Source organism: Sylvia atricapilla, chromosome 2 (genome assembly GCF_009819655.1).
Source record: "Sylvia atricapilla isolate bSylAtr1 chromosome 2, bSylAtr1.pri, whole genome shotgun sequence".
Classification (NCBI taxonomy): Eukaryota; Metazoa; Chordata; class Aves; order Passeriformes; family Sylviidae; genus Sylvia; species Sylvia atricapilla.
Genome location: NC_089141.1, coordinates 52,418,070 through 52,444,661, shown reverse-complemented (window position 1 = coordinate 52,444,661; position 26,592 = coordinate 52,418,070). Strand labels below are relative to the sequence as shown.

The 26,592-nt window shown below is 40.7% G+C and overlaps 2 protein-coding genes across 7 annotated transcripts in view; one reads left to right on the top strand and one right to left on the bottom strand.

Annotated features, from left to right (window-relative positions):
• The window catches only part of CAB39L (calcium binding protein 39 like), a 61,333-nt gene extending 53,605 nt beyond the window's left edge, over positions 1–7,728 (bottom strand). For 2 of the 4 annotated variants that reach the window (XM_066313256.1, XM_066313260.1), the window contains exons 1-2: positions 7,673–7,728; positions 6,216–6,342 (exon numbers count right to left, since the gene is read on the bottom strand). The gene's annotated coding sequence lies outside the window, so the exon portion shown is untranslated. Of the gene's footprint in view, positions 1–6,215; positions 6,429–7,563; positions 7,633–7,672 lie in introns of those variants that run through there. The other 2 variants (XM_066313257.1, XM_066313258.1) reach the window with 2 other exon arrangements.
• Positions 7,729–7,886: 158 nt separating this feature from the next.
• SETDB2 (SET domain bifurcated histone lysine methyltransferase 2) lies at positions 7,887–26,331 on the top strand. Of its 3 annotated transcripts, XM_066313267.1 has the most exons (14): positions 7,887–8,227; positions 9,216–9,275; positions 11,522–11,644; positions 13,097–13,162; positions 13,736–13,838; positions 14,475–15,041; positions 16,508–16,627; positions 17,619–17,788; positions 18,515–18,734; positions 19,630–19,714; positions 20,690–20,783; positions 21,448–21,776; positions 23,077–23,165; positions 25,188–26,331. In XM_066313267.1, the coding sequence occupies exons 1-14, from the start codon at positions 8,212–8,214 to the stop codon at positions 25,303–25,305; spliced, it is 2,160 nt and encodes a 719-aa protein (XP_066169364.1). In that variant the 5' UTR covers positions 7,887–8,211; the 3' UTR covers positions 25,306–26,331. The 3 variants fall into 3 exon arrangements, with proteins under 3 accessions (XP_066169364.1, XP_066169365.1, XP_066169366.1); XM_066313268.1 differs by lacking the exon at positions 9,216–9,275; XM_066313269.1 differs by lacking the exons at positions 7,887–8,227; positions 9,216–9,275 and adding an exon at positions 10,630–10,863.
• Positions 26,332–26,592: the final 261 nt, after the last annotated feature.

The window sequence follows — 26,592 nt, the reverse complement described above, 5'->3', positions numbered from 1 at the left end:
ATCTTCATTCTCACTGCAGAAATATGGAACAATTCTATATTTTCAGCATCATTGTTGACAACTTTAGCACAGTCATCAGACAAATGTCACTGTTCTTTTTCCTCCTGGCATTTTTAAACTTCTTATTAGCCTTAAATCCTAAAGAAAATCTAGTGAGCTTTCTGTAATCATCTTTATAAAACTTACTTGTACTTATTCCTATATATATCGGCTGCTGCCTTGGAACCATTTCTAAATCAAGATGTGACTCTTCCTTTGCTGAAACCCTCTTTTTGTATTTGTATCTATTCCAGACCATGTGTTCCCACATCCTCAGCTGCTCCCCAGCTTTGGGAGACACTCTTGTAGGCAGGGATGGAAGTGAATCAGTGATATAGCAGCTCATCACATCGCACAGAGGAGATTTGCTGAGTCCCTCAAGTTTTTGCAGCAGTCTTCTCCCATGGCCTGATGACCTGTGCTGAGACTTAGGAACCCTGGTGAGGAGACACTTAGTTTACAGTGTGGAGGGAGTTCAGCAAGGGAGGAAAAACAATGGATAACATCTCTGTGCATTTTAAACTAGCATTTAACTTCTACCCAAGAAACCAGAATAGCGTAAGGATGTGTCAGCAAATCTGCTAGAATCTTCTCTTCCCTGACAAAAGGGTGGCACATGGAAGAACTGTAGGGGACTGTACCTCCCCACATGCTTTCTTGAAGGGAAAACCTTTTCCAAACCACACACAACCTAAAGAGCACCAAGCCAGCTTGACCTCAGAGTACATTCAAACCTGTCCTCATTTAAACTGCCTTCAACCTAAAACACTTCATCTTTTACTCCCATATTTTGCCCAAGGCTCTGTGTGATCCTTGCAAACAGAGCAGTACAGATGTTGCAAGCAGCTACGGACCTAAACATGGATTGTAATGTAAAAGACAAGACCTCTTAATGGTCTGCAGATAAGAAGTAGGACCAATGGTCAACACAATTTCTAAGTAATAAGCTTTGATTTAGAAGGTTCAGCCTTATTTGGATCGCTTACTTAAACAATTTGTAAAAAAAAACCAAAAGATAATACCCCTCCCCCCACCCCCCACAGACTTTTCCCAGGGATTATATGCTACACACAATATTTGTCCTTACAGAGGACTACAACCAGCATACAGTCCTGCATCCACTCTACAAGGTTCAATTTGGTGCTTACTTCTAACAGCAAATAAATCATTTATTGCAGACAGGTTCTCTTGTAGCCAAAAGTAACAGGTAGTGAATGATCATCATGAACTGGTAGTCCAAAATAATTATTTGAAGAAGTGAAAGAGAGCTGTCTGACTGCCAGTGAACTGCAGAAAGTGAGAGTACACAATTAAAAGGTACACTTGAAGAGGGAAAGCTGATACAGCTGTGCCTCCCTGCTTACATATGAAAATGGGCAAAACAAAGAGCTGAATGCTCAGGACACTACAGCTGCTGGAAGTGAACCCTTCCCACATAACATTAATCTCTCCATATTCAGCAGTCTCCAGCGCCTTGACTTAAAAAGCCGCAGACAACTTCCTTCCCACACTTAAGAGCAAACAAACTGTATTTTTGCTGCAATAAATTCCTATGTATAAATTTGTACAAGTGCCTTTGTGCTACATTGACAGAGGATCCTTAAGAAAGACCACCCAAAGATCCAATTGCTGTCACACAACTGTCCCTACATTTCAAAATCCAGTTATGCAGCATTACTTTCTTCCATCTTAATTATTGACTCTTGCAGCAGGAAAAACAACGTAGAAATATTACTGTGATATCAGAAGGGGTGTTTTTAAATCATATTATAAAATATTTTTAAAATGTTGTTTCACAGTTTATCAAGTTGCTCTAAGGACACATTGCTTAAGTGTCAAAATGAGAATTCTAGCCCTTACTGCCATCACCTCCCTTGCATCAGGAGGAATGACATGACCACAGAGGGAGGTGCATCAGCCTGCTGGGCAGCATGAAAATTTAATAGCCAGAAAAAAAACAAACCCCTCTTACCTCCCCTAAAAGTGCAGCTTTTGGAGAAGTGAGAAGTGTGGAGGACTTACTAAATGCAAATTGTGTGAAATTTTTTGAACTACCTTTATCAATATGGACAATATTAAAAGAACAAAAGGAAAAAAAATCCACCCAATAATGAACATTTTCTTGGGGGGGGGGGGGGGGGGGGGGGGGGGAGGGAGAGGGGTGCAATTTAAAAATATTTCTACAACATGATGCAGCAAAAACAGTTTAAAAAAAATATCCTGTCCCTTTTTCCTGATTTCTACAACCAGGTTGCAACCACACATCTTGATCTGTTAATGCAAGGTTTGTAACAACTTGCTATGAATTTGTTAACAAAATAATTTCATTCTTAAAAATGATCCTTTGCTTTAAGTGAAGGCAAATCATGCTACCAAACACTTCTGAAGTAACTGGTTCATCATGAACTTGACAGAAATCAATCCAACACATTTCACTATGATAAACAGTGTATGGTGGACTTTTTTTTTTAATGCACATAAAATTTATGTGTCTAGAAGCATTTAATCTTATTAAAACCTTTTTTTTTTTTTTTTTTTTTTTTTTTTTTTTTATGCCAGCCTGAATGCAATCTAAAGTGTGATTACTTTGTAACAAATAGCATATGTATCCACTTCTGTGAGAGGAATGCCAAATCCATACACTGGAGTCACTTGGGTAACACTTCGTAAAATAATGTTGGGTTTTTTTCTTAAGAAGAAAGGGTTTCAAAGATTTGGGCCCACAGTTCACCTAGTGAAAGAATGTCAAACATATTTTCAACACAGCACCTTTGGTTCATTGTATTCGGTTCATTGTATTTTCAAAGCAGCTTCTTCGGTCATTTAAGAATTTTACAGGGAAAAAAGGTAATAACAAAGTTAAAGGCAAGCATTCATGAGAGAAACCCATTTGTCTCCATGTCTGTAAAAAGCAGGAGAAGATTTTTGATCCAGCACAGCTGAGAACACAGAGAGGTCCAGGTTCTGCTGTGTGATAAGGCCATCTAAAATTACCTAGATATAAATATCCTGCTCATACCATCACTTTGCTCATACTATAGAATTAGTTGGCTCACACACTTTAAACTGAGATAAATTACACAACAATAAAATTAAAAAGCAATCCATTGATTTCCAGATGCTCATTTTGCACCCAGGCCACCTCCAACTCCCTGAGAAAAGCACAAATACCAAGTGGCTGTACAGCAAATTAGATGGGAAAAGTTATTCAGATAAAAATAGCAGAGCCAAATAAGTTTTTGTGGGTTTGCTTTGTTTGTTTGTTTTTGTTTAGGTTTTTTGGTTGGTTGGTTTTTTGGTTTCTTTGTTGGCTTGGTTTGTTTTTTTGGTTTTGTGGGGGTTTTTTTGTGTTTTGTTTTGTTTTGTTTGTTTGTTTGGGGGTTGTTTGTTTTGTTATCTGGGGGGATTTTTGTTTGTTGGGGTTTTTTTTAAACCCCAACCAGTCCCCTAAGTAATGCCAAAAAGGAATAGGGCAGTCCAAGAAGCACAGGGACATCTGGACTGTTCTTTCTTTGACAGTGTCAGTTTTAAATGTTGAGGGGACTGTGGCTTCCCTGACCCTTCAAAATGCTTAAAAACAATCCCAAATGAAATAAATATTAATATGAAGTACTCTCTCCCATTCTTGCTCCTCGTGTTTTTCACACCTTACTGCTGGTTCCACAGCTCTACTGAGTTAAGTAAAACCAAGTGCTGATGCAGTACATTAAAATGGATCAAGGAAAAAAGTCAACTAAAAAATTAGAATTTTCTTCAACTAAATTAATTTCCCACAGGAAGCTGTGACTAAGGACTGCTTAGCCCAGAATATTCTTATGAAGAGCTCCATTGTTGAGCCTCCACACCACAACACGTATCTACCCTGTGTTCTAAGGTTTTAGTCAAATTCCCTTTAGTACTCTTACAGGTTTCAGTTTTATTTGCAAGTGGTTATTTCACCACACACAATAATGACTTCAGGTTGTTGTCCTATGCCTCCTTTTGATGGCTTTTATTAGCTCAAGTCCAATTCTACACCAGGCACTGCCTCTCTGACCTTTGCACAGCAGCTACCAAGACCAGCACCAGCCCATCAACCTTCTATCAGCTGGCACCACAAAGACAGCTGCCTCCACACTTGGATTTAAAAGTTAAAAGGCAAATCAGAATGAAGTTGTAGGGGTCCCCATAGATTATCTCTTCAGAGTGGGAACACCACAAATTCATTAATTCTTGCAGATTGCTTAACGTCTGCTATGTGTTCATTTAATGAAAATAGTTTGTGTGCATATTTTACCCTTCAGGCAAACCCACAAAGAGCCATCAAAAGGGTCAGAACGCTTTACAACCACATTTCTTTCTTTAGAAAGTACCAGTGAAAATTTATTTCAGATAAATATATTGCTGTGTTCACATGAAAAAATGAAGATAAAAAGGGTTTTAGGCATCCATTTATTTTGGATTCCTTTCATCATACACATTTACTGCCTGGTTTCCAGAGATCTCAGGCCCTTTCAAGTGCACTTGTAATCATAGGTTTTCAGATCTTGTTAATTCATTCACGTCACCCAAAATTAGAGGGCAGAGTTTTAGGTCTTAATCAGTGTGGTGGGGCTGTGCCACAGCAAAGGCAACACATGCTGCTCAGCTTGGTCCTACATTATCTAACATCCAAACCAGTCCTTGCTCTCTGTGCTCACACAGCTGCTTGAAGTCTTTGCTGGCAACAAACACCGAGACTGTAAGACAGAAATACGGCTGAAATTTAAAATGTCTCTACTACGTAAACAGTCAGTAAAGATGAAATCCATTGCATTACCAGTTTCCAAATGCAGACCTTGAAGAAAATGCCAGCCAGTGGATGGTTAAGAGTTTCAGCATGTTGGGCCAGATTCCAAAACACTCAAGCCAGTTAGTAATTAACAGACATCTAGGTCCTCCACATGAAAGAAGTCTATTGTTAAAACAGTGACACAAATTTTTCCTTTCCTTTTCCTAGCCAGCCTCTGCCTGTGTTTTAAGATTCCCTTAGGACTATAACGGCCTATGATTTTAGAACCTCCACTTCTCAAACAGACAATTTGTTAGACTTTCAGTTACCAAGAATGCAAACATGCTTACACCAGAGGTAGAACAAAATTAATTTACAGGTTTCTCAGAGACCCATAATCTCCTCTTTCTTTCATTTAGTACCTGGGAAAAAATAATATCTAATAATCTTCTACCATATCTACTATAGCAAAAGGATTACAAAACATAGTAACAAAACATATTGAGGCCCTGTAAAGTCTGAGAATTGTCCTATTAGTGAGCAACATACCTACAAGGAATATTAGCCTGTGTCTTCATAGATAATGATGTGTTACAGCAAAATTTCTAAGATAAACCAAAGGCTGCCTCACTAAAACCATTTTGTAAGTAATCAATTTGTAAAGTAGGAAAGATCTGTGATCTGCATAGAATTGCCTGTACTCTGTTGTGTTACCTTACTGAAGACAGACATGTGAATAACAAGAGATGACATAAAAACCACACAAACTAATAATCCATGTAATAAAAGAGAAGATTATGTTAAAGTTGCATTTTGAAAGAATGAAGTGCAGACACTCACTGCAAGGAGTGAAGCAAGGGAGTAAGGAAGCAAGTTAAATCACCAAGGATAACCAGGAGGATGTGACAGAGCAGGAACTGGCAGAAGTATTCAATGGACATAACCATACTTTAAGAAGAGTCAAGAAAAGAAAAGTGCCAAGCCCATCAGAAAAGAACAAAAAGCTCTTTCAGAGTTAAAAAAAAACCACAACATTTTCTGAATGCCCATGACTTTTCAAAGTGTATGGTTTTGACTGCTTTCTGTTTGCTGGAGTTTGACTGGTGTGTCTCTACCTCAACCTATCTGGTCATATGAGGAACAACCCAAATCCCCACTGCATTCAAGATGAAAAAATCATCCCTGGAGAAGAAAACTAGATTAATTCCTTTGGGACCAGATGAAGTTTTTTGGGACCTCCTCCCACTCCAAGGAGCTACTGGCACTCTGTCTATGCAATTGTTCATTTTAACTCTCTACATATGACCGGAACTATGTAATGAAAGCTTAATTCAGCAACTCAGTCAACAGCCCCATTCATCAGGACAGTCAGTCCTTTTGCTGCCACCCCAGCAAACGTGTCGGCACATGGGAGTGCTGCTCTCACCTCTGGGTACAGGTAGTCAGTCCCGGTCCACACTGCAGAGCCCCAGGAAGCTCACGCTGCTGCTGGAGGAGAGCTGCAGGCAGGTTGCTAGGACGTCAGATCAGCATCGCCTGTGAGCTTCTGCCACCTAACAAGTTTGGGAAGAACTGAGCTTACTGGTTCACTGGCAGAATTTGCTGCTAAGTTGCAGAAAGCCCATCTTACAGTTCCAGGCTAAAAGCATAATGAAGGAAACTCAGGCATGTTTCAAAAGTGTCTCATTAATTTTGTCCTAAGTCATTAACTTTGTTTTAAGAAAGATGTATTTCCCATTCTTTTTGCTTCAAATAGCAAGCAAAATCTATTAGTACTAATATATTCATAAATTCAAAATTTGTCCAAGGCAGGCAGTCATGTTCTTTCAGATTCTTCCAGCACTGGGCTTCATCTTCTCTGTATTTGGTTTATTCCGTATATACAATTGTAAAACCATAAGTGTATCCTAACATTCAGTATTCACAAGCACATGTATTAATAATTCAGCAAAGCGAAATTAATCAGCATCACATCATAATGCAGAATATTCCAAGAGCAAGAAAATTTAATTATAAAATTAACAATTACAAGGGAGAACTATCTCCTTTTAAAACATAATAAACTATATATAATTTTTAATTTTTTTTTTAATTGAGAGATTTGTCAGTACAGCAGGAGTGAGCCACCCTCCTGTCAGCAATGTTGCTGTGAGTTGTCTCATTCCTGTCTGGGGAGCCGGGCAGTTCTCATGGGCTGAACTTCAGCCACAGATGTAGACACGTCTGTGTAAACATTTAAAAGGTTTTACAGAAGTACAAAGCAGATGCTGGACATAAAAATCTTCTGGAGGATCTCGGGTCAGATGAGAGCTCCAAGTCAAGTAAACACAGCATTCCCGTCCCCAGAATAATTACATTTCTACCCCCCGCCACAAGACTGGCAATATCTACAAGACTGGGAATATTTTCCCAACTATTTAAGCATATCATGTTATCGCTACAGTTTTAAAGTGGTGGCAAAAAAGAAGCGACAAAAAAGCAAAAAAAAGCACCCTCTCTGCTTTTTAAGAGTGGGGTTATGTTTTTGCTCCTCCGAAAAACGTCTTTACATAGCCACAACACCAACACTCGCAAACGCAACGCAGATGAAAATTTTGAAGTGAGATATAAAACTTTATTTTCACACTTCGAAGAGAAAAGGGCAGCCATCATTTAGCGCGTCATACGGCAGGCAGCAAGGAAGAAGAGCAGAGGCCAGCAGGGAAGTTACGCAACTCGTTCACGTACGAACCGCTCTAATTTACGATACACTAATGAAGAGACAGCGCGCGCACCCCCCCCTTTCCCCGCTCTCCTCCCGGCCCCAAGATGGCGCCGGCGCCCCCACAGCCGCGGGGACAGCCCGCCCCCCGCGACCCGCCCCCTCCAAGATGGCGGACGCACCTCCAGTCCCTCGGCTGTGCCCCCGCCCCGCCTGCGCAGCCTCTCCGCCGCCGCACGGCCCCGCCCCCTCCCCGCCCTCCCTGCTTCTCCATTGGCCAGTGCCGCCGCCCCTCCTGCCGCTGCAGCCAATGGAGAGAGAGGGAAAGGCGGTGCACGCACGGCCCCGCCCCCTCACGGGCGCGGGGCCGCCCACATGCAGTCTCTCGTGCTCCCCGGCGGGATTGCTCCCCCTGGCGGTCGGCAGCGAGGGTGCAGCGTTGCAGGGGAAGGAGCGGGAGGAGGAGGGGAGAAGCAGAAGGAGCAGCAGCCGGCGGGGCCGGGACGAGGCCCCGAGGGGTGCGGGAGTGACCTGGGGCCGGACCCCTGACCGCAGGCACGCCCCATGCCAGCCCCCCAGCCCGACAGGCGGCCCGGCCCCTGCCCGCCGGCCCTCGGCGCGGGCCCTGCGGCCGTGCCGGAGCGCAGCGAGACCCCGACCTGAGCCCGGCTCGGCGCCACCCCAGCGCCGGTGACAGCTCTCCGAGCAGCATCCCCGAAGGATGGAAGAGAAAAGAAGTAAGCCTTAAAAAAAACAGTATATGCATATGTATATGCATATGTATATGTATATGCATATGCATGTTTTGGACATCCATTAGTCTTGTCAAAAACATTTTTAGGAGTCAACTGTCTTAACCTATTTTCCCGTTCTACTAAATGAAGTATCCAGAATAAATGGAAAGGTTTGGGGTTGATTTCTTTTTTTCACTTACAGCGTAGAAAAGATGAAGTAGCTAATGTAAATAAGGCATGTTTTACGTTGTCTGTGCCATTATGGGCTGCCCACGGAGGTGGTGGACTTACTGTCCGTGCAAGTGTTTAAGGAAAGACTGGATGTGGCACTCAGTGCCGTGATCTAGTTGGCATCTTGGAGTTAGCTCACAGGTTGGACTGGATGGTCTCAGAGATCTTTTCCAACCTATTTGATTCCGTGATTCATGAAAATAAAAATTTGGAATCTTCAATTTGGTTGAAGAGTGCTGTCTTACTTCTCCTTAGTATTCTTGCAGTGAAGGGTGTCTTGCATTTGTCAAGAAACAGATTCAGTAATTTATTTACCGAAAAAAAGCTTTCATTTTTTTCCCCTAAATAAGTTAATTTAATTGTAGTATTTCTGTACTGGGCATATCAGTTTAGGTTAAAAAAAAAAAAAGGAAAACTGTGAGTCAATGGATGGGGGGGTGTTGGGTAGGCTCATCTGAATGTGCTGGAAAGTTTGGGTCATCTTGTGACAGCTTCATGCTTGAAGGGCGGTAAGAAATGACCTAAGTAAAAAAATTTCCTCACGTTGCTTGTTTGAATGTTCCTCAGCTAGATCTTGACAAGGTGTGGGATGACTGTTTGAAAGCAGAATGACTATTTCAACACAGTGTATTCTCATACAGTGCTCCTGATACCCACTGTAGTATTTACTTGTATAGCTTTTGGAAAGCTGAGTAGCTACAACTGTTTTTAATTTCTCACTCAATCTCTTACTTACTTGTTCATTCTGCACCTCTTGCAGTGCTGTGTGACTTCTTTGAAGAGGAGAATCTTACCAGTTCCAGGGAGGAGAGCACTGAAGGTAGTATAATTCGGATTTATGGAGGGAAAGAGGAAAGGAGCATATATTTGGCACTGCTTCTGATATGAATATTACAACTGGAAGACAGTAGCCTTGCCTTTTATGGTATAAGAGGTTTGTCAGCAGCACTAAGGAAACGCACACCCAGGTTGTTTATCAGGTAGCTGGAGTAGCCCTGATCTTGGCTGCTTGTATCTTGCGCTAGCATCATTCCCCTGCACGGTCCTGGGGATTAAAAAATATAGATATGTGGTCACAAGGATTCTATAAAGGGAAAAGAAAATCCCTCCAGCCAGATGCCAGTGCACACCTGATCCATCAGCTGGAGGGATGGTTCTGAATGCTGACAAGGTAGATGTATCTGGTGTCTGCTCATTCCCTATCCTTCTGGCCCTGCGAGTGGTGATAGCAGCATTTAGTGGTGAGATTAGTGGTGTGGACATCTGTCTTTTTTGAAATGAAAATTATACTATAAACTTCGAATGCAATCTGCTTCTCCGTGCAAAACAAATGCTTTTGTTTGGAGCACTTCAGCATGAGAATTCAAGAGGCATTTCTAATGTGAGTGTTTTATTTCCCAGTTGCCTACACATTACTGTAGTTGAGGACTCAGAAACAAGAAACTGTTCTGTCACCCGTCCTCTGAAAGTAATCCATCCACCAGTGCTATCCAGAAGTAGTAAATGTATGGAAATATCTGAAAACACATCATGAATAAGGACAGCAGTTTTAATCTGCAATGGAGAAACTTACTACTTGAATTTCTAAAGGGATATTGTTAATTGAATGTATTTTTAAATTTTTATTTAAACACAAATATCAAATATATTTTTTATTGTTTTAAATTTGTGATACTGTCATGCACAGCAAAAGAGTGGGAATGGCTCAAGGCAAGTGGCGTCCCTTGGACCAGTAGTGTGGATTTCCAAAAATTGTTGTGACTTTTTCTGTAATGGGACTGTAACTTTTCTACATGTTTAAAAAAATCTGTGATATAAAAAAATCATTAAATTTTGTTGAGAGTTATTGCCAAATCAAGCTATTTCACAAGACAAAGTACTTTTATCCTTGCCTGTTGAAATTAAGTATTATGCCTTTAGCTGCTGGCGACATGAGCAGCAGGGGTTGTGGTGACAAAAGATTGTTACTTCTTTCACTGCTGTTATGATGCCACACTGCCATAGCATCACTGGGTTTCTGGTACCCTGGGCAGCAAATCATTCTCTACCAAGTCGAAAAATGAAGTAATATTTTTTTTATGATGCTTACAAGAATGCAGTATTTCTTGATTACTGGGAAGGTGTCACCCCAGCACATTTGCCAGCAGAGATTTGCTGTCTGAAAGTGGAATGCAAACCTAGTGTGGTGACAGTGGACTCCACCTCTAGAAATGGAGTAGCAAAACAGATTTGCTTCTGCTTTTATGCTTGGTCATTGAAGAAGAGCAACATTAACTGAGAAAGAACTGGTTCTTTCTTCTGCTATCATCTTTTGACATACTAACATATTTCTTTTTCACAGTCCTTGACAAAGATGCACAGCTAAAGTTTTAACAAGAGCCTTCATGAATGGGCTTAGCACCTCAAAGGTACATACCTTTGGAAGAGGAGAAGTTCTAAATCAGTAGCTTAAAAAATATTTCTTTAAACAAAATGTTCTTTATAAATATTTCTAGTGGAGGAATGAGGCATGGGGTGTGTTAATTACTTCAACTGATACCACTTGTTGAACAAAATTCAACTGCTTTTATCTGAAAATATTTTGAACAATTTTTCCCTTCAAAACATAGCAAAAGTAATGATGGAACAGGATAGCCTAAGAGAGGTTACAGCTATAAAAAAAAATATCCCAGTGTCTTTTGTCAGGTAAGATATTCAGTTCATTCTGTTGAAAATAGTCTCCGGTGTCACTTTTGTGAGTTTCAGTGATTAATTTTTAGTGATACTCCTTTGTTGGTGTTTGAAGAAAGGCTTCCACAGCTCCCTTTGTGACCTGCTTAAAAAGTTGCTTGAAGGAGCACTGTGCACCACTGGAAGCCACTCCAGTTCATCACTTGACTTGTGTTTCACTTTCTTGATTAGGTTTAGGAATAGACTTCTGGAGGTTTAATGTATCATGCTGTACTGATTGTTATTTTTTTCAGAAATGCCTCCAAATGAAATGAGTGTGAGCCTTTGAATAGTCCACTAGGAGTTAGACATGTTTTTAGACTTCTCAGGAGCTGTAAATGGTAATTTGCATTTCAGGTGATGTGAAGATGTTTTGGACACAATTGGGAGGTAGAAGAGTGGATGTCATATTTGAGCAGGTGCAAAATGTGCTGTCATTGCTGAAGGAAAAGATCAAGAATGGAACTGCAACAAACCAAGGTTTGAAATCCTTGTAGAGGTTAAACTGGGCTGCAGGGTACCTGTGGCCTGTATTGTGTAGGTCTGTGTGATATCTGCCATAATCCAGATGTCTCTGAATTTTAATAATTTAGGAGTTGGTCGTTTTAAACACTTTTTAAAAAAGTCTTTTCTTTTTTAAAAAAGAAAAGTAATTTCAGGTACAGTTGGCTATTTTCTTGTTTTGCCTGTATACTTTTTCAAACAATCCATGGCTCTTAAGCACACAGAACTGAAATATTCATTCTTGAGAAGTAATGAAATATCTGCAGTGCCTTGTGTTTTGTTTATCATCAGAAGTTTATGCCTTTCCAGCTGATCTCAGTGCATTGAGTGGTTTTGGGGTGGGATAATAATCATCTCAGTATTTTTTTTTTGTCAGAGACACCATTATAACTTGAAACAATAGTAGAAAAATGTGACATTAATGCATTTCAGACTGTTCCTGATTTTCAAGGAAATAAGCATCCTCTATCTACATCAAAACACATACAAGGTTCTGATAAGCTTGGAGCAGTACACAGATTTCCTTTTAGTGGTTTATTTAATTGAGAAAATTGCTTCTTTTTGTTATGTCATTTATATAAATGTAATTATGGATCTTACTGGGGGGGTTGTGCAAGAAAATATACAGTGGTGTAAAATGCTTTTAAATTAATATAGCCACAAACTCTGCGTTATATATATATAATACTTCCTTATATATATAATACTTCCTTTAAACTGGAAGTGCAATTTTTTGTGTTCTTGAGCTCCCACATCTTGACTGTTATGACAAAACATCAAAGCAGTGCAGAGATAAAAGTTGAACTTGAATCCCCAGGTGACGCAATGAATCTGTGATAAAGTTCAATTTGATTTTTTTCCTGTGCTTTGTTCTGTAAAGGTTTCAAGCTAAAATATTAACATGGATTTTGCTGAGAGTTGTCTGCTAGCCTGTAATATTTATTGCATGGGGTAAGAAGTTGAGACAGAACAAATCTCTTCCATTTTTCTATCTGAAGGCCATTTCCACCAATTTAGAAGTAGCATTAATTTTGTCTGCCAAGTTCCAGCTCTTCCTAGCCTGAAGATGATCAGTCTGATGACAAAGGTGGAAGCTTACGCTACATTGTCTTTATATATATTACTGCTACTGTGGGCCACGAGTTTATGTGTGTTTGGAAACATTCCAGCAGCTTGCCAAAAGCTGAGGGATATTCAGTGCCGATTCACAACTACTACTGTGAGCTGTAACAATTTTGTAATTCCTAGATGTGTCTGCTAAGGTCTGTGGTGCAACGTGTTTCTAGTAGTATCAGTCCTACCATGGTCTAGGCGAGCACCGTGAGAAGAAACAAGTGTCTGTTTCTGAGCATTTCACACCTTGTTTTACCTATTGTCGATACCTAAGTGAAACTTAGTATCTGTTTTGATTTGGGTTTTTTTGCCTAGAATGCTGGCAGGCTTGGGCACTGGTGAATGAAGCTAATCTAGGTGATCTCTTAACCCTGGCAAATGGTATGTGCATTTCCATTGTGTTTGTTTGGTACGTGGATTTAATTTGTCTTGTTTTACTCACTGAAAGCTCAATTCCCTTCTTTGAAATCAATAAAATAGATCTGAGAATGCCACTAGCATTACAGTGAGGCAAACCTAATTATTTATTTCCTCAAGTACTGAACTGTGAACTCTCACCCAGGTTTGTATTTTTTGTGGTTTGTGTGTGTATATATATAATACTTGTACCACAGAAAGAGAGTTTGAACTAGTTGGTCCTTATGAACCCGAGCTGTCTGTGAGCAGTTATCCTGTGCATGGCTCCACAAGCTGTCATAGCTTGGCATCCTTTTATCTCTAACAATGAAGGGAGATCTGTAAATGTGTTTCGTGTGTGTTCTTCCTGGTCACTTTGAAAACCACAGGGAAGATTTTTCAGTAGGGCACTTGCTAACAAGCTTTTTATTCACTGTAGTTCATAGCAATGCCTTGTTGTAATGTGTTTTGTTAATTATTTCTTTCATAACTTAAGTAAATTCAATCATAAATTGAAATCTGGATTGATGAAGTTTGCTGACATTCAATTTTTTTCAGTAAGCGATGAGTTGAATGGAGATAGTGCACAGGTAACCAAACCCAAACTGCAGCCTCTTCTTCCAGATGAGAACACTGAAGACACTGTAGAAGCTTCTGACAGGTCAGTGCTTTCATTTCAGTTCCTTATTTGACATATTCTTTACTGCAGTAGAGAGTATTCTCAAATTTGTATTTCTAAAGTCAGAGTTTTAAACTCAGTTTGAATCTCGAGAGTTTTCAAAGTGAAAATGTTTTTAACTTGACCTATGTGGAAAACCTAAGGTTTTGGATAGACTTGTCTAATTTCCCACATGAGAACGCTGCAGAATAGGGCCTTAGGTTGTGAATAAATGTTCATGAGTGTTATCAGGGTTAGGACCTAAGCATCAGTTCTCAGGCTTTCCTTACTGTGCAGATTGACAGGTGTGTAACTTAGTGTCTCTGTGTTTAGTATCTAGCCTCAGGTACTGATTTGAAAGATGGGGGTAAATACATCGTTCCTTCTTTTTTTTTAGTTTACTTGCTGTGTTTTAGTATGTAAGTTCTGGGAAGAAGCTTTTTTTTTTTTAATGCAATTTAATATGTCTTTATATGTTGTTAGGACAGTTTCACCATGTGAAACCTTGGGTCTTGTAGCAATGGGGCTACAGATATTGAACGGCTGAAAAACTGAACACAACACTGGTTGTCTAAGGTGGTGCTGTTTTTCCTTTTTTTTTTTTTTTTTTTTTTTTTTTTCTTCTTTTACTTCAAATAGCAAAAAAGAGGACATGAAGAAAACCTGCTCAGGAGGTAAAGAAGCATCTAGCAAAATTCAAGGTTCACTTTTAAATCTGCAGTATCAGAACCACAAGTGCACTAGAGCATGTCTTGCCAACAGAGCAGTGGGCTCCTACAAGGGTGAAAATCCTCTGAAGATCCCAATCCTGTTTGACTTTCAAAGACGCCATGCAAAAGCAGACTACCTTTCCAAGTCACTGGATGTGAATTACAAGGCTCCTTGCGGTCGGAGTCTGAGAAGCTTTCAAGATGTGCTAAATTACTTGTTTGAAACAGAGTGCAATTTCTTATTTGCTGATCACTTTTCCTTCAACACATATGTGCTGTTGAGCAGGAACATCATGACTCCCGAGCCCCTCGTGTTTGAGTTCGATATTAGCAATGGAGTCGAGTCTGTGCCTGTCTCCTTCTGCAACAACCTCGACCACGCAAGGTTGCCTTATTTCAAGTATCGGAAGTCACCGTGGCCACGTGGATATTATCTCAACAATTTCTCCAGCCTGTTTGTTGATTCTTGTGCCTGCACAGATGGCTGCATTGATAGGTAGGTAGAAAGATCTCATCTCGGGCTGGTGACACAACAGCAGGGTGATGGAGTGTGAAGGCACAGCACCAAACAGGACCAGCGCTGCTGGAATATCTTGTGCCATGCTTTGTGTTGGCTGACACCATTGTGTCTTTCTCTTCTTCAGAACTTGGGTGCTCCTACTGGTCCACCCTCTGTTGGGAAGGAAGGAAGTGATCAACAGGTCGATTATTTTGTTCCTTTTCCTTTCTTCTCAAACTGACAGTGCTTCTTTTCCAGGTGGAGCTGACAAGCAGATAGTTTGGCTTTGGAAAAAGAGTAGGGAAGGGAGTCTTGTGCCAGCAGAAGCAGGCTTGTTTTCATGGCTGGCAGGAAAGGATCCTGCATGACAATTTCTGCTGCAGTTCCTACTATAAAATGGCATCTGATAGATGGGGTGGGATAGCCTCAAGGGATCCAAGAATTTGAAACTTAGAGGATTATTGAGGGCAGATGAAGAAACATTCCCATTCCCAACTTCTACATTTCGTCCTTCCCCTTGTCTAAACAGAAACTACAAAACTCAGTGGTTACAGAATGCATTTGTGGTCTCAGCAGTTCCAATACTCTTGCTCATTGTCATCTTTTTCTAAATCCCAGCAACTCTGAGCTACAGACGCTGTGGGAACCTGCCACAGTTACCATATGCAAGTTTAGTGGTATTTTTGTTTTCTTTCTTGAAGGGTGTCTGTCTGATCTCTGTCCGTAGGCATTATTTGGTGTTGCATCCCTTTTGTATTACTGACAGCCAGGGCAGCTGCATATGCTGCTGTGCAACATAGTTGCTCATGACCCAACAAAAGCTGGAAATCACAGCCTGGTATAATGAAGCTTAATTTTAGTAATTTAGTTTCAGCTAAGTGGTGGGAAACAGCAAGCACACAGGGTGCCACTTCTTTGCACTGAAGTCCCACAAGAATTGAGGTGCTTTTGATGTGCAGTTTTGGGGTTTAGGATTTGCACAATCACTGACTCCTTGAAGCTGTTCTGACAACCAGTTGTGAAGACAAGCACTGCTGCTTGAATTTTCCACAGTGTAAAATTCTTCACATCTTGGGCGCTAAAGAGGGAGGAAGGTAACCGAGTAGTTGGTTAAACAGGCTGGGATGCTGTGCCAAAGAGGTGATTTTTATTTATTCGATCCATTTGACAGTGTCCTGCTGATAATAAGTTTCTGTTGTATTTCAGCTGTTTGCATGTGCCATTTAAGGAGCTCAGCAGAAGAATGGGGTTAGGGTTGGTTGGTTATTGTAACACACATGAAACCAGCCAAGAGACTAAGGAAAAAAGTGCCTGAAACAGCCTCGTGGAGTAAAAAGAACAGGGAGGGGGGATACAGGTGTATATATGGATATGTGTGTATATAGTCAAGTGCATTTCAAATTACCTAGATTTATCATTGATCTATTCAGCTTCAAATCCATTCTGAGATGTTTTATTTTTAGGTCAAAATGCGCATGCCTACAGCTGACAGCAAGAGGCTGTAATAAAATTCCTCTGTCTCCAAGTAGTAAAAGATCCCTTGGATACCATTACAAAAGACTGGAGGGACCTGTTCCTAGTGGGTAAGAAAGACTACAGGAGTAAAATAAGAGCATACAAATGAAACAGCAGTTAATAGTTCAGTCTAGATGCCACAGGATTAAAATAACTGGAGTTTTTGGATTACTGAAACCTTCCATTTTTGTCACAATTTTAGTGACAGAACAGGATGATAAATATAATTAATGTGCCTTGAGTAATAGGAGGAAAAAATAAAACTTTTGTATTGCAGATCCTACAGTTTTCACAGCTTAGGTCAAGGTCCAAGAGAAGTGTGAAGAGTGACCAGAATCCCAAAGACACATCAGTCAGCTGCTTTTGCCAGACTTGGTTATGGATGACTCTTTCAAGAATCTCCAAAGCCACTCAATGCTTCAAGTGTTTGCCCTTTCCTTTATTCAGCTCCTGTGGATTAATAAGTGGCCTGGAGAAGATGCCATTTACTTCAGGTGTCTAGGAGAGGAATTATGCAAGGTAGCTTTCTGCAGTAACCGAGGGCTTGCATCTACAGGCTTGAGGAGCCCCTTTCAGTCATGTGTCTGATGTTAGTTTTTGGCTGACATGCAGAATTAAAGTTGTCAGAGAAGCCAGAAACAGATGCAAAAAAACCCCACAATTATGAGTCCTTTTGGAAATACTTCATTAAATCCTGAAATTCATGACAGCTACGGTGAAATCCAGGCATAAGCTGTCTTGCTAAAATCTGTTCCACTATAGAATTAGGTGCTACATAGAGATATCTGTTTCTGTGTGATTTACTCCTATAAAAAAAATATAGCATTAGTTTTTCTCATATACTTATACCAAAATCTGGCAGACAGACTCTTAAAATAGTTGAATCAGCAGACAAGAAAGTCACAAGCTTCAGAGCATTGCTGCACAACCAGTTTTAGCCAGAGTCTTTATATTTCAGTCCAGTGCCTTGTTGATGCTTAGAAGGGGAATTGATAATAAGAACTTTGTTATGGTAATTCATCCATTTATATTGTGTTTTGTTTTTCTTCTTCTTGACAGGATTTATGAGTGTAGTGTATTGTGCAGGTGTGACAAGCTGATGTGTCAGAACAGAGTTGTCCAGCATGGCATTCAAGTCAGGCTGCAAGTCTTCAACACAGAGAAGAAGGGCTGGGGAGTTCGCTGCCTGGATGACATCGACAGGGGGACATTTGTTTGTACTTACTCAGGTAGCAGGAGGGGACTTGTGAAAACATGTAGCATAATTCTCCCTCTCCCATGTGGTGTGTGCCCTGGATTTATTTTTGAGGTCAGGATTGGAAGAGAAGTGTGTCAATGTGATCTTAACTTGCAATATGATCAAACGGGCAGAAGAACTTTGAAGAGATGATGAAATTTGATGAGATGATGACAGACAAACAAAACAATACGGAGCAAAACCAATCTCAGACTGCTGATTTTTTTTCCCTCACAAACCTCTGCATCTTCTGCCAGGGCTAATTTTCCTCCAGTAAAATCATAGAATGGTTTGAGTTGGAAGGGACCTTAAAAAACATCTAGTTAATCCCCATCATGGGCAGGGACACTTTTCACTAGACCAGGTGGCTCAGGACCCCACCCAACATGACCTTGAACTCTTCCAGAGATGGGGCTTCCACAGCTTCTCTGGGCAACTTGTGCCAGTGTCTCCCACCTTCACAGTGAAGAAGTTCTTACTAATATCTAATCTAGATGTACTCTATTTTGATTTAAAGCCATTGTCCTTGTCTAATTCAGTTTGTACTTCAGCCTATATTAACATCATGGAATTATAGACAGCATTCATATTTTGCTTTCCTAAGTAATGCTCTTGTATTTGTTAATGTAAGTTTGACCTGTGATAGTGAGTGTGACTCTGCAAACAAGCATTAAAACAAACAAACAAACAAACAAGAAAACTTTTCTTTTTCTTTCAGGCAGATTAATGAGCAGAGAAGTATTGGGAGATTCTGAGCAAGAGCTGAAGGAGAAAAGTGCAATGAATAACAGAGGCCATGACTTCTCTTCCAAAAAAAGAAAACGTGACATTGATCGTTCAGACTCAGTGATTGAACTTGTGCAGACTGACAAAAATGACATTCTTGAGAAACAGGAATCTTTGTCTCAGACTGTGGATAATGACGATAAATCAACCCTGTAAGTTTAACAACGTAAGCTTAAGCACAACGAAAGTAATATCTGCTAATCTAGAAATTCTGTTTCATAGTTTAGAGCATGTCCTCATATGAGGGTGGTGGGTTTTTTCTTTCTGAACTTCTTTTAAAATTCCTGATTATTTCTTTTAGTGGGACAGAGTTTTCCCTCTATATTAATTTTACTTACAGGTACCACTTGGCATTTTCTAGAAATTCAGTTCATCTCTTGGGTGTACTTGATCTGTCCAGGGCATTGATGTAATGCTAATTTGAAAGACTTAATAAAATATACTTAAGATAAATTGTTTAAAAATACTCTGAATGGTTTGAAGATGACATGGAAGGGTTTGATAATACATCAACCACCAGCTGCTCTGCCCTTTGCTCCCAGTCTCTAAACCTTTTGTTGTTTGTAACATAATCTTTCCTGCCAGAAACCTTAATCTTTCCTGTTAAGAGTCTGACAACACCTCACTTTTGCAGTGAATATGTTTTCCTAGTTGAAAGCTGTACTGTCAAAGCTGTTGAAAGTATTGGCAGGGAAAGGCAAAACTCTGTAGGTGCTCTATTTTGAGATAATCTGATATAATAATAGTAAAGCAACAGACAGTTTGGTTCTCAGCATGACAGCTGGAAAAGGATGTAAAAGCAGCTGCTGATCTCTCAAAAAAGTTTAAGCAACTGCTTTCTTACAAATATTATAGAGAACCTAGCCTAGATTTTTAATTCTTAAAAGCAAAATACTTGCAAAACATGGGGTGAGGTCAGACTGCAGACTGCTGTAGTTCCTTCTAGGGAAGAGACTGGAACTAGAGACCGTTAGAGAAATGTGTGTTGTGAGAATTATTTATGGGTCTGTTTGTCTTTTATCATTCCCTTTTGACCTGTCTCTACAGGGTTCATCTAAAGAACTCAAGTAATGCTCCTGTGAGAAGGCCTGGAAGTCAAACACTTGTTTTTCACAGTCACCAGCTAAAAATGGTAATAAGTGGCTTTAAGAGATTCATTTTTCACTGTGCTGAATATGTATGTTAATTTTGACATTTTCGTCTTGTATGTTTAGATAGTTCTAATGACCTTTCTTCATGTCTTCATGAGATTGTGTCACACTGTGAGCTAGGCTGTCATGCTGGAAACTGCACCCCATTCCCTCTCCATTATCAGTCCTTCAGCATGTTCCCCCAGACAAGCACTATCTACTTTCATGGCCTTCCCTTCTCCACCCTTCACTTACACTCCTCAAGAGCCTGAAGTAATTGTTCTCCCCCCTGAAGCCCTTGTGTACAGGGTTAAGGGGTCAGAGTGATAATATTTTTGTGATATCTCCCCAAAGAATGGCATAGCAGAGGGAGAAGATGTGGTGGTGCACGAAAGGAATCTCAGAGTGTCTATGCAGTTTTCTCATACAGTGGCAGAATTGGGAGAACTGACCTGAATGTGACTCGAGACCTTCATGAATGCCTGCAAACATGTGCAAAGGAGGAAAACATGCTGCAGGTTTTACTGGATTCATTGCCCTTAAGAAGTGCCCATGGAATTTTCATGCAAACATCTTGCAGCGCTGTCCATCCTAGAGGTCCCATAACTAATTGTCTTTTTGTGATGGGAGAGGAGAAGTTCTGTCTTATCTGGTCATTTCATTGAAACTGTGTAAAAAGCGTGTTTGAGATTTGGCTCAGCAGCTCACAATTTTGGTGAAATGGTTGGGACTTAAGCACTTATTTACGTGTCTTATTGAGTGGAGGTCTCTTCCCTGGTTATTATGAAGGATAATTTGAAATTAAGATAAATTTTGTTCTGCAGTAAATGTATTAACTTTTCAAATTCAGCCACAGCTATGCATTACAGCAGCTTTGAAACTTCAGCCTTGGAATTCTAAAAGCCTCTTGCTGTGCCCTCTTGGCCCAGAGTTACATGCAGCAACAACACATCACAGCCTTTTCATTTGATACACAGGTGCACAGTGCCAACTCAGATGAAGATGAAAGTTCTCAGATTCATCAGCCAAGCAGAACAAAACTAACCAGTGGAACAAAGAAAGGAAAAGAAAGTAGGTTTGCAGAGCTCTACATGCTGCATGCTTCGTACAGTTGTGTCCCATTAGGTGATACAGTTTATTGTAGACAGTGTGGGCAGGCCAGTTCTCAGAGTAGAACATTGTTGTCTGCAGTTGTTGAGACACGTTGAACTGTCCAGACAACAGCTTCTCAAATACTGTGCTGTTGTGGGAAAGTCAGTCTCACAGATCTTGCTGTGTCACACGCAGTACCTGTTCCAGCCAACAAAAATTGAGCAGGATAAAATACTGGGGTGGGGAGACCTCAAGCTGGAGAGGCAATGTGAAACTGATTCTATTTGCACATGCATCTTGCTTCTGTCTTAATCACAGTTTGTGATTCTCTTGGGAATTAAGGTGGAGAATGATAAAAAATGCTATGTGGGAGAAATCAGTCTGGAATGGGATTTGAGAAGAGTGAGACACTAGGTCACTCAGAGGCACCTTGAGCAAGTGCTTTAGGCATCACAGCAGGAAACAGTCATTTTTGGGAGGATTGATGAGAGACATGGAAAAGTTGTATTACAGACTTGCAGATAGCAAGGAAGCTTCTTAGATTTTGGAGGATGTGGGAAAAGTGGGTGGCTAAGAGTTCAGGGCCAAACAAGGGAAAGGCCTTAAACTGGTATTGAGAAATAACATACATGTCCATTGACAGAATCCACCCAGCGGCAGAAGAAAGAACATTTGATGGAAATTGGACAGACTGACTCTGCTGGTGTAGAGAGTGCAGGATGCAAAAGAAAGAATCTGTCACTGCAGGGTGTTGACTGTGGCAAGTTCAGTGTGCTGGATGACACATGTGTTGTGAGGCCATCCAACAATGCACCCCTAAAAGCTGACTGTAAAGAAAATAGCAGGCAGCCAAAACAAGATGCACTTTGTGAGGAGTCTGATGATGATGGGATGCTTCCCAAGAATGCTAATGAAGAAAATATTTATGTACTGGATGCCACAAAAGAAGGAAATGTGGGTCGTTTTCTAAATGTAAGTACTAAGTTGCATGGTTTCTCTTTGTTGCCTCTGCAAATACATAATTTACTTATTTAAGCTTAAACTAGAAAGTTTTTGCACATAAACAGTATGGATGGTAGATGCATGACAAGAGAGGCACATGTGGTGCTACCTACCATAGAGGTGACAGGACAGCGGGTTGGGTCACGCAGACTGTTTGTGTCTCCATAAGCTGATAATGCTATGTACCACCTGCAGTTTTTGGCACCACTGGGTTCCTGAGAGACATACTCCCCAGTAATGAATGATATCTTTTTCATGATGGCCTTTTTCAGAGGTTCAGAGAGCAAATAGCATATTTTGTTGAGCCACATGGCCTTCTCCCAGCTTTGTTTACTTTGTTCCCCAACCATTGTAAATTCTGGTTTGTGCTGGTTTAGGACACGTGTTGTGTTGTACAAAACTTCCCTACTGTGTTGCCTCAAGTTTGCCTGTTTTTCACTTTTTGCATTTTGTTCTCACGCAGCTTCAAATAAACTATGTATATTATTAAAATTGTTTACATTCTTCCTCTCTAGGAGGAGAATGATGATTGATGGTGATGGTCACCAATGAGGTCGAAGAAGTGGCTACCTGTGTAGCCAATCTTGGCCTGTCTGTAAATTTGTATATATATGAAGTCAGAAAAATAAAGTAGAAGCTTTCCTGCTTGACCTCCTGCTGGCCTGCGTCGTCCTTTCGTGCTCCTAACAGCAGCCGCACGTGTGACCCTCGGTCACACTACTGTTCAGTCATAGGCTCAGAACGTGGTGTGTCAGACTGTGTACACATTTGGTAACTAAGTCTCCCAGTTTTGACCTGCCAAGAAATAAATAGCAATCAATTGCCAGGTACCTCCAGCTAAGACAAATGGTTCATAGACACATCCACAGGTACTCTGCAAATAATTTATTTCTCTTCATTGTTGTGAGTATGTCTTAGAGCAAAGCCCTTGCATATGTTTAAGGTGCTCTTCCTTGCAGAGGTAATATGGTGTAATATTAGTTGTGCATCTTGCAGAAACCTTCCTTCTGCTCCCATGAGCATTCACATGTTCCTACATGCACCTGAGTGACCTTTTACATCCTGTACTTGGCCAATACACCGTCATGTAATCCATTGCTTGCTCCCTGGCACTGCTGCCCTGCCAATGGCATTGGGTGATAAACTTTCCATGTGGGCTGGAGAAGGGAAGAAACTACCTTTACTGGTGACAGATATCTGACTCAAAATAGATTTTTCAGCCAATGATGTGGTGTTGGACTGTTTCTTACTCAGATTTTCTGTTTTACAGCACAGCTGCTGCCCAAATCTCTTTGCACAAAGTGTGTTTGTAGAAACTCACAACAGAAGTTTTCCATGGGTGGCATTCTTCACAAACAGGTGAATTTCTGGAAGTTTAATGTTGTTCATTGAAGACACTAAGAGGAAAAAAACAGTGCTTACTTATTAGGGCATAATTACACTGAGGGGAAGATGCTTAGACCATAAAAGCACGAACCTTCTTATAGGAGACTTATTACAGTGCACTAAAGACAGAAGAAATACAGCTTATGGGTTACCACTAATGAGTTTTGCTTCAGTTTTGCACTGAAATGTAATGTAGGGAAGGTTAATTTTGATGTGGACACTTCAGTGATAATCTTCAGTGGAGAAATAGGTTTAACTCAGCATGGTCATTCAGAAAGCCAAGACTCATTCATTCCACTGTTGAGACACTGTTGTGTCTCAAGGAATGGCCACTAGATCTGTGTCCTATAGAGCAGGATTGAACCCCACAGGATATTAAGGCTGAGACACTGTGGGCCAAACAAGCTGCCTTCAGTCCTTTTCCCCACAGCTGTCAAGACAAGCACGACTGTGTGTTGCCCATCATGTCCTGGGGATGTGACAATAGGATACTCAGAGGTGAAAATTTGTTCTGAAAGTAAAAGATCCAGATATTTCCTTAGTGTCTAACAGAAAGAGAGGTACAGAGAACTGGTGCCAGTGAGACACAATATGACAGCAGCTCAACTCAGGAGAGGAAAGATGAATTGTATGAATAAAGTTAGCTGACATGCATGCCAGCAGTAGTACTAGGTGAGGACAGAACAGAGAGGAGAGACTTCATGCCGACAATAAAGTTCCAGGGAGCACTGATCTTCTATGGAGCCTTGCAACTCTGCTCCATACTGACACAGATGCTGTAGATTGCACTGGAAGGTCTCCAAGAACTATGAAGACAGTGTTTTGAAATATATCCAAAAAAAAGACTTTGTTTTAACTAGAATCTTTCTTGCTCAGGTACTCAGTAAAGAAGCATAGTGGGGATTGAGGCCACTGGAGAGAGATAATAGTGACCAGCAAAGACACTTAGGGAAGTAGATTGTTGAAGGAGAGTTCCCCTCACTGGCTCTTCCATTTTCTGGGCATCGCCCTTTTACAACTTTTCTAAATTAAGGACTTTTTCTGGATCATTGAGCTTAATTGTGTACCTGCCATGAAGTTGCCTAGTCACTTTTTTATTTGTTTACGTCTGGCCTCTAGAACAGCCTCTAGCACATCTCAAGTCAGCAGGTCCCAGCTGCAATTATGTGCTGTATGAAAATTGTATGCTCATTGTTTGTTGTCAGTCAGCTGCCTGGGAATTCACTGGATGTCCCCTATACCACATCCAGTGAGAAACATCAGAGAATTACTCTCTTTATCACAATATTCATATTTTATTACATTTTCTATCAGTTGTCTCTCAGCATCATAGTCTCAGGTATTTAGTTTGGCATTCATTTTGGACAATGAATTTCCTACCTTAGATATTTCTTCTATTGTACTACCATAGCAGCTGGTTCATGAGGAGCATGTGCTTAATTCTGAGTTTTGGACTTTCTGCACATAGTGTAATTGCATTAAAAGGTAGCCTGTTAGATCAAAGATGACAGTCTTCAACAACATATCTAGAGATTTGTTCAAACTTCAGTGATGCACCATACATAGGAAAAACAAAGACAAAATGTGTTATTCATGTAGATATATCACTTACATGGTTTTCCTCTTTATTTTTTGGGGGGAGGGGGTTGTGTGGTTTTGTTTTGGCATTTTTTGGTTTTTTGTTTGGTTGGCTTTGGTTTCAGTGGGGTGTTTTCGTTTGTTTGATTTTTGTTTCCCAGATTTTCCCTCTAAGTTAGAGCACATTGTTTAGACTGCAACCCTATTTACAATCTCCATAGCAATTTCCATGGGGAAAGCAGCACGACTGTGCCAGCGACTCCTTGTATCCCTTGTTTCTCTCCCAAAAAGCTGCCTGTGTGATGCTCCCTGCCCCCTACAATTTTTGGGTTTGCATGTGTGTTTTTGGTGACAAATTGTTAGCACAGTACTGTTTCACTTAGTTCAAGGAAATTGACTGAGTGTTTTATTTCTTAGACATGTAAAAGCTGGAACCGAACTCACCTGGGATTATGGTTATGAAGCTGGAAGCATGCCGGAGGCAGAGATTTCCTGTCACTGTGGAGTTCAGAAGTGCAGGAAAAAAACCTTATAGGCAAAGTTTTCCTACTGTCAACACATCTTGTTCCTGGAGATTTATATACTAGAAGGGATGACTACTCAGCGAACAGCCTTCAAGTCCGTGGTGCTAATTGCATTCAACTAAAATGCCTTTCACCTGATGATTTTTTAAAATTTACATTTAAATGCCACTTTTGTAGTTTACAGAATTAGAACTGTTTGTCCAAAGAACAGGTATACAAACATTTACTAGGTAATTTCTGTTCTCCTGGTCTTCCTCCTCCCTGCTTCTAATCCACAAGCAAAGTTCATAGTGTACTGGAAGAGTTCCTGCTCCATGCCATCTGCAGCAGAGATACAGCTGATGAGAGCAACAGTTCCTTGGTGCTTTCTGTGCCCCTCCACAGTGCTGAGTTAGCAAAACTCAGGTTTCTGAAAGTCATTATGAATGCAAGACTGCCTCTCTGGGCACTAGGAATTGTTAAAATACACCTAAGCCTGTTGGATCTGGTGAGACAGTCCTGAACAGAGACAGAATTAAACAGAACAGTACTGCAGAGCCGTGTTTGTGCTACAAAATGAGCTGGACAAGTCCTGCTGCAGCAGGAGAGAAATGACTGGGTTTTGCACTCCTCTCCACATTTGTGACGCACAGAGAAATCCCTGAAAAAACCAGTGTACCTCATCTCAGTGCCATATTGTGTTTGGGACAGGTGGACCACAGAATTCCTTACCACATGGTTTGTTGGTAAGAGGGAAACAAGCTACATTAGGAGACATGGAGTGCAGATGCAGGAGGTGGCTCTAAAATGGAGCAAGGGATGGGCGTGCAGGTGTGTGGCTTTTGAATGTGTTGGAGCCTTGGGCAAGCACGGTGGTATCGCAGATAAGCATCTTAGATGCTTGAAGAACCACTGCCAAACCATTTTCAAAAAAATGGTTTTATTAAAAATGTTGTAAAAGTAAGATTTAACGTAGTTTGATAGCAAAGTTCGCTCTGTTACTGCAGAGGATATGAAAATGATTTAAAGTTACCAATACAAAATCTAGTGGCACTGTAGTACAAGGCTGTGTGTGACATCAGTCACTTACCAGAGACCTGCAGTTAATCTGGGATCTCTCAGCCTTGAGGAGTAACATTGAGAGCATCCCAGCTCACAGCGAAATCACTGCCGTACAGCCAGTTGATTAGCATGAGAGCTTAAAAAAAAAAGGCTCACTCAGGCTGTCATTTATAGAATAAAATGATTGGCTTGAAGTCACATTACCTTTGTTGGAGAAGGTAAACATGAGAATCTTGTACCTGCACATTTCCTTGTTC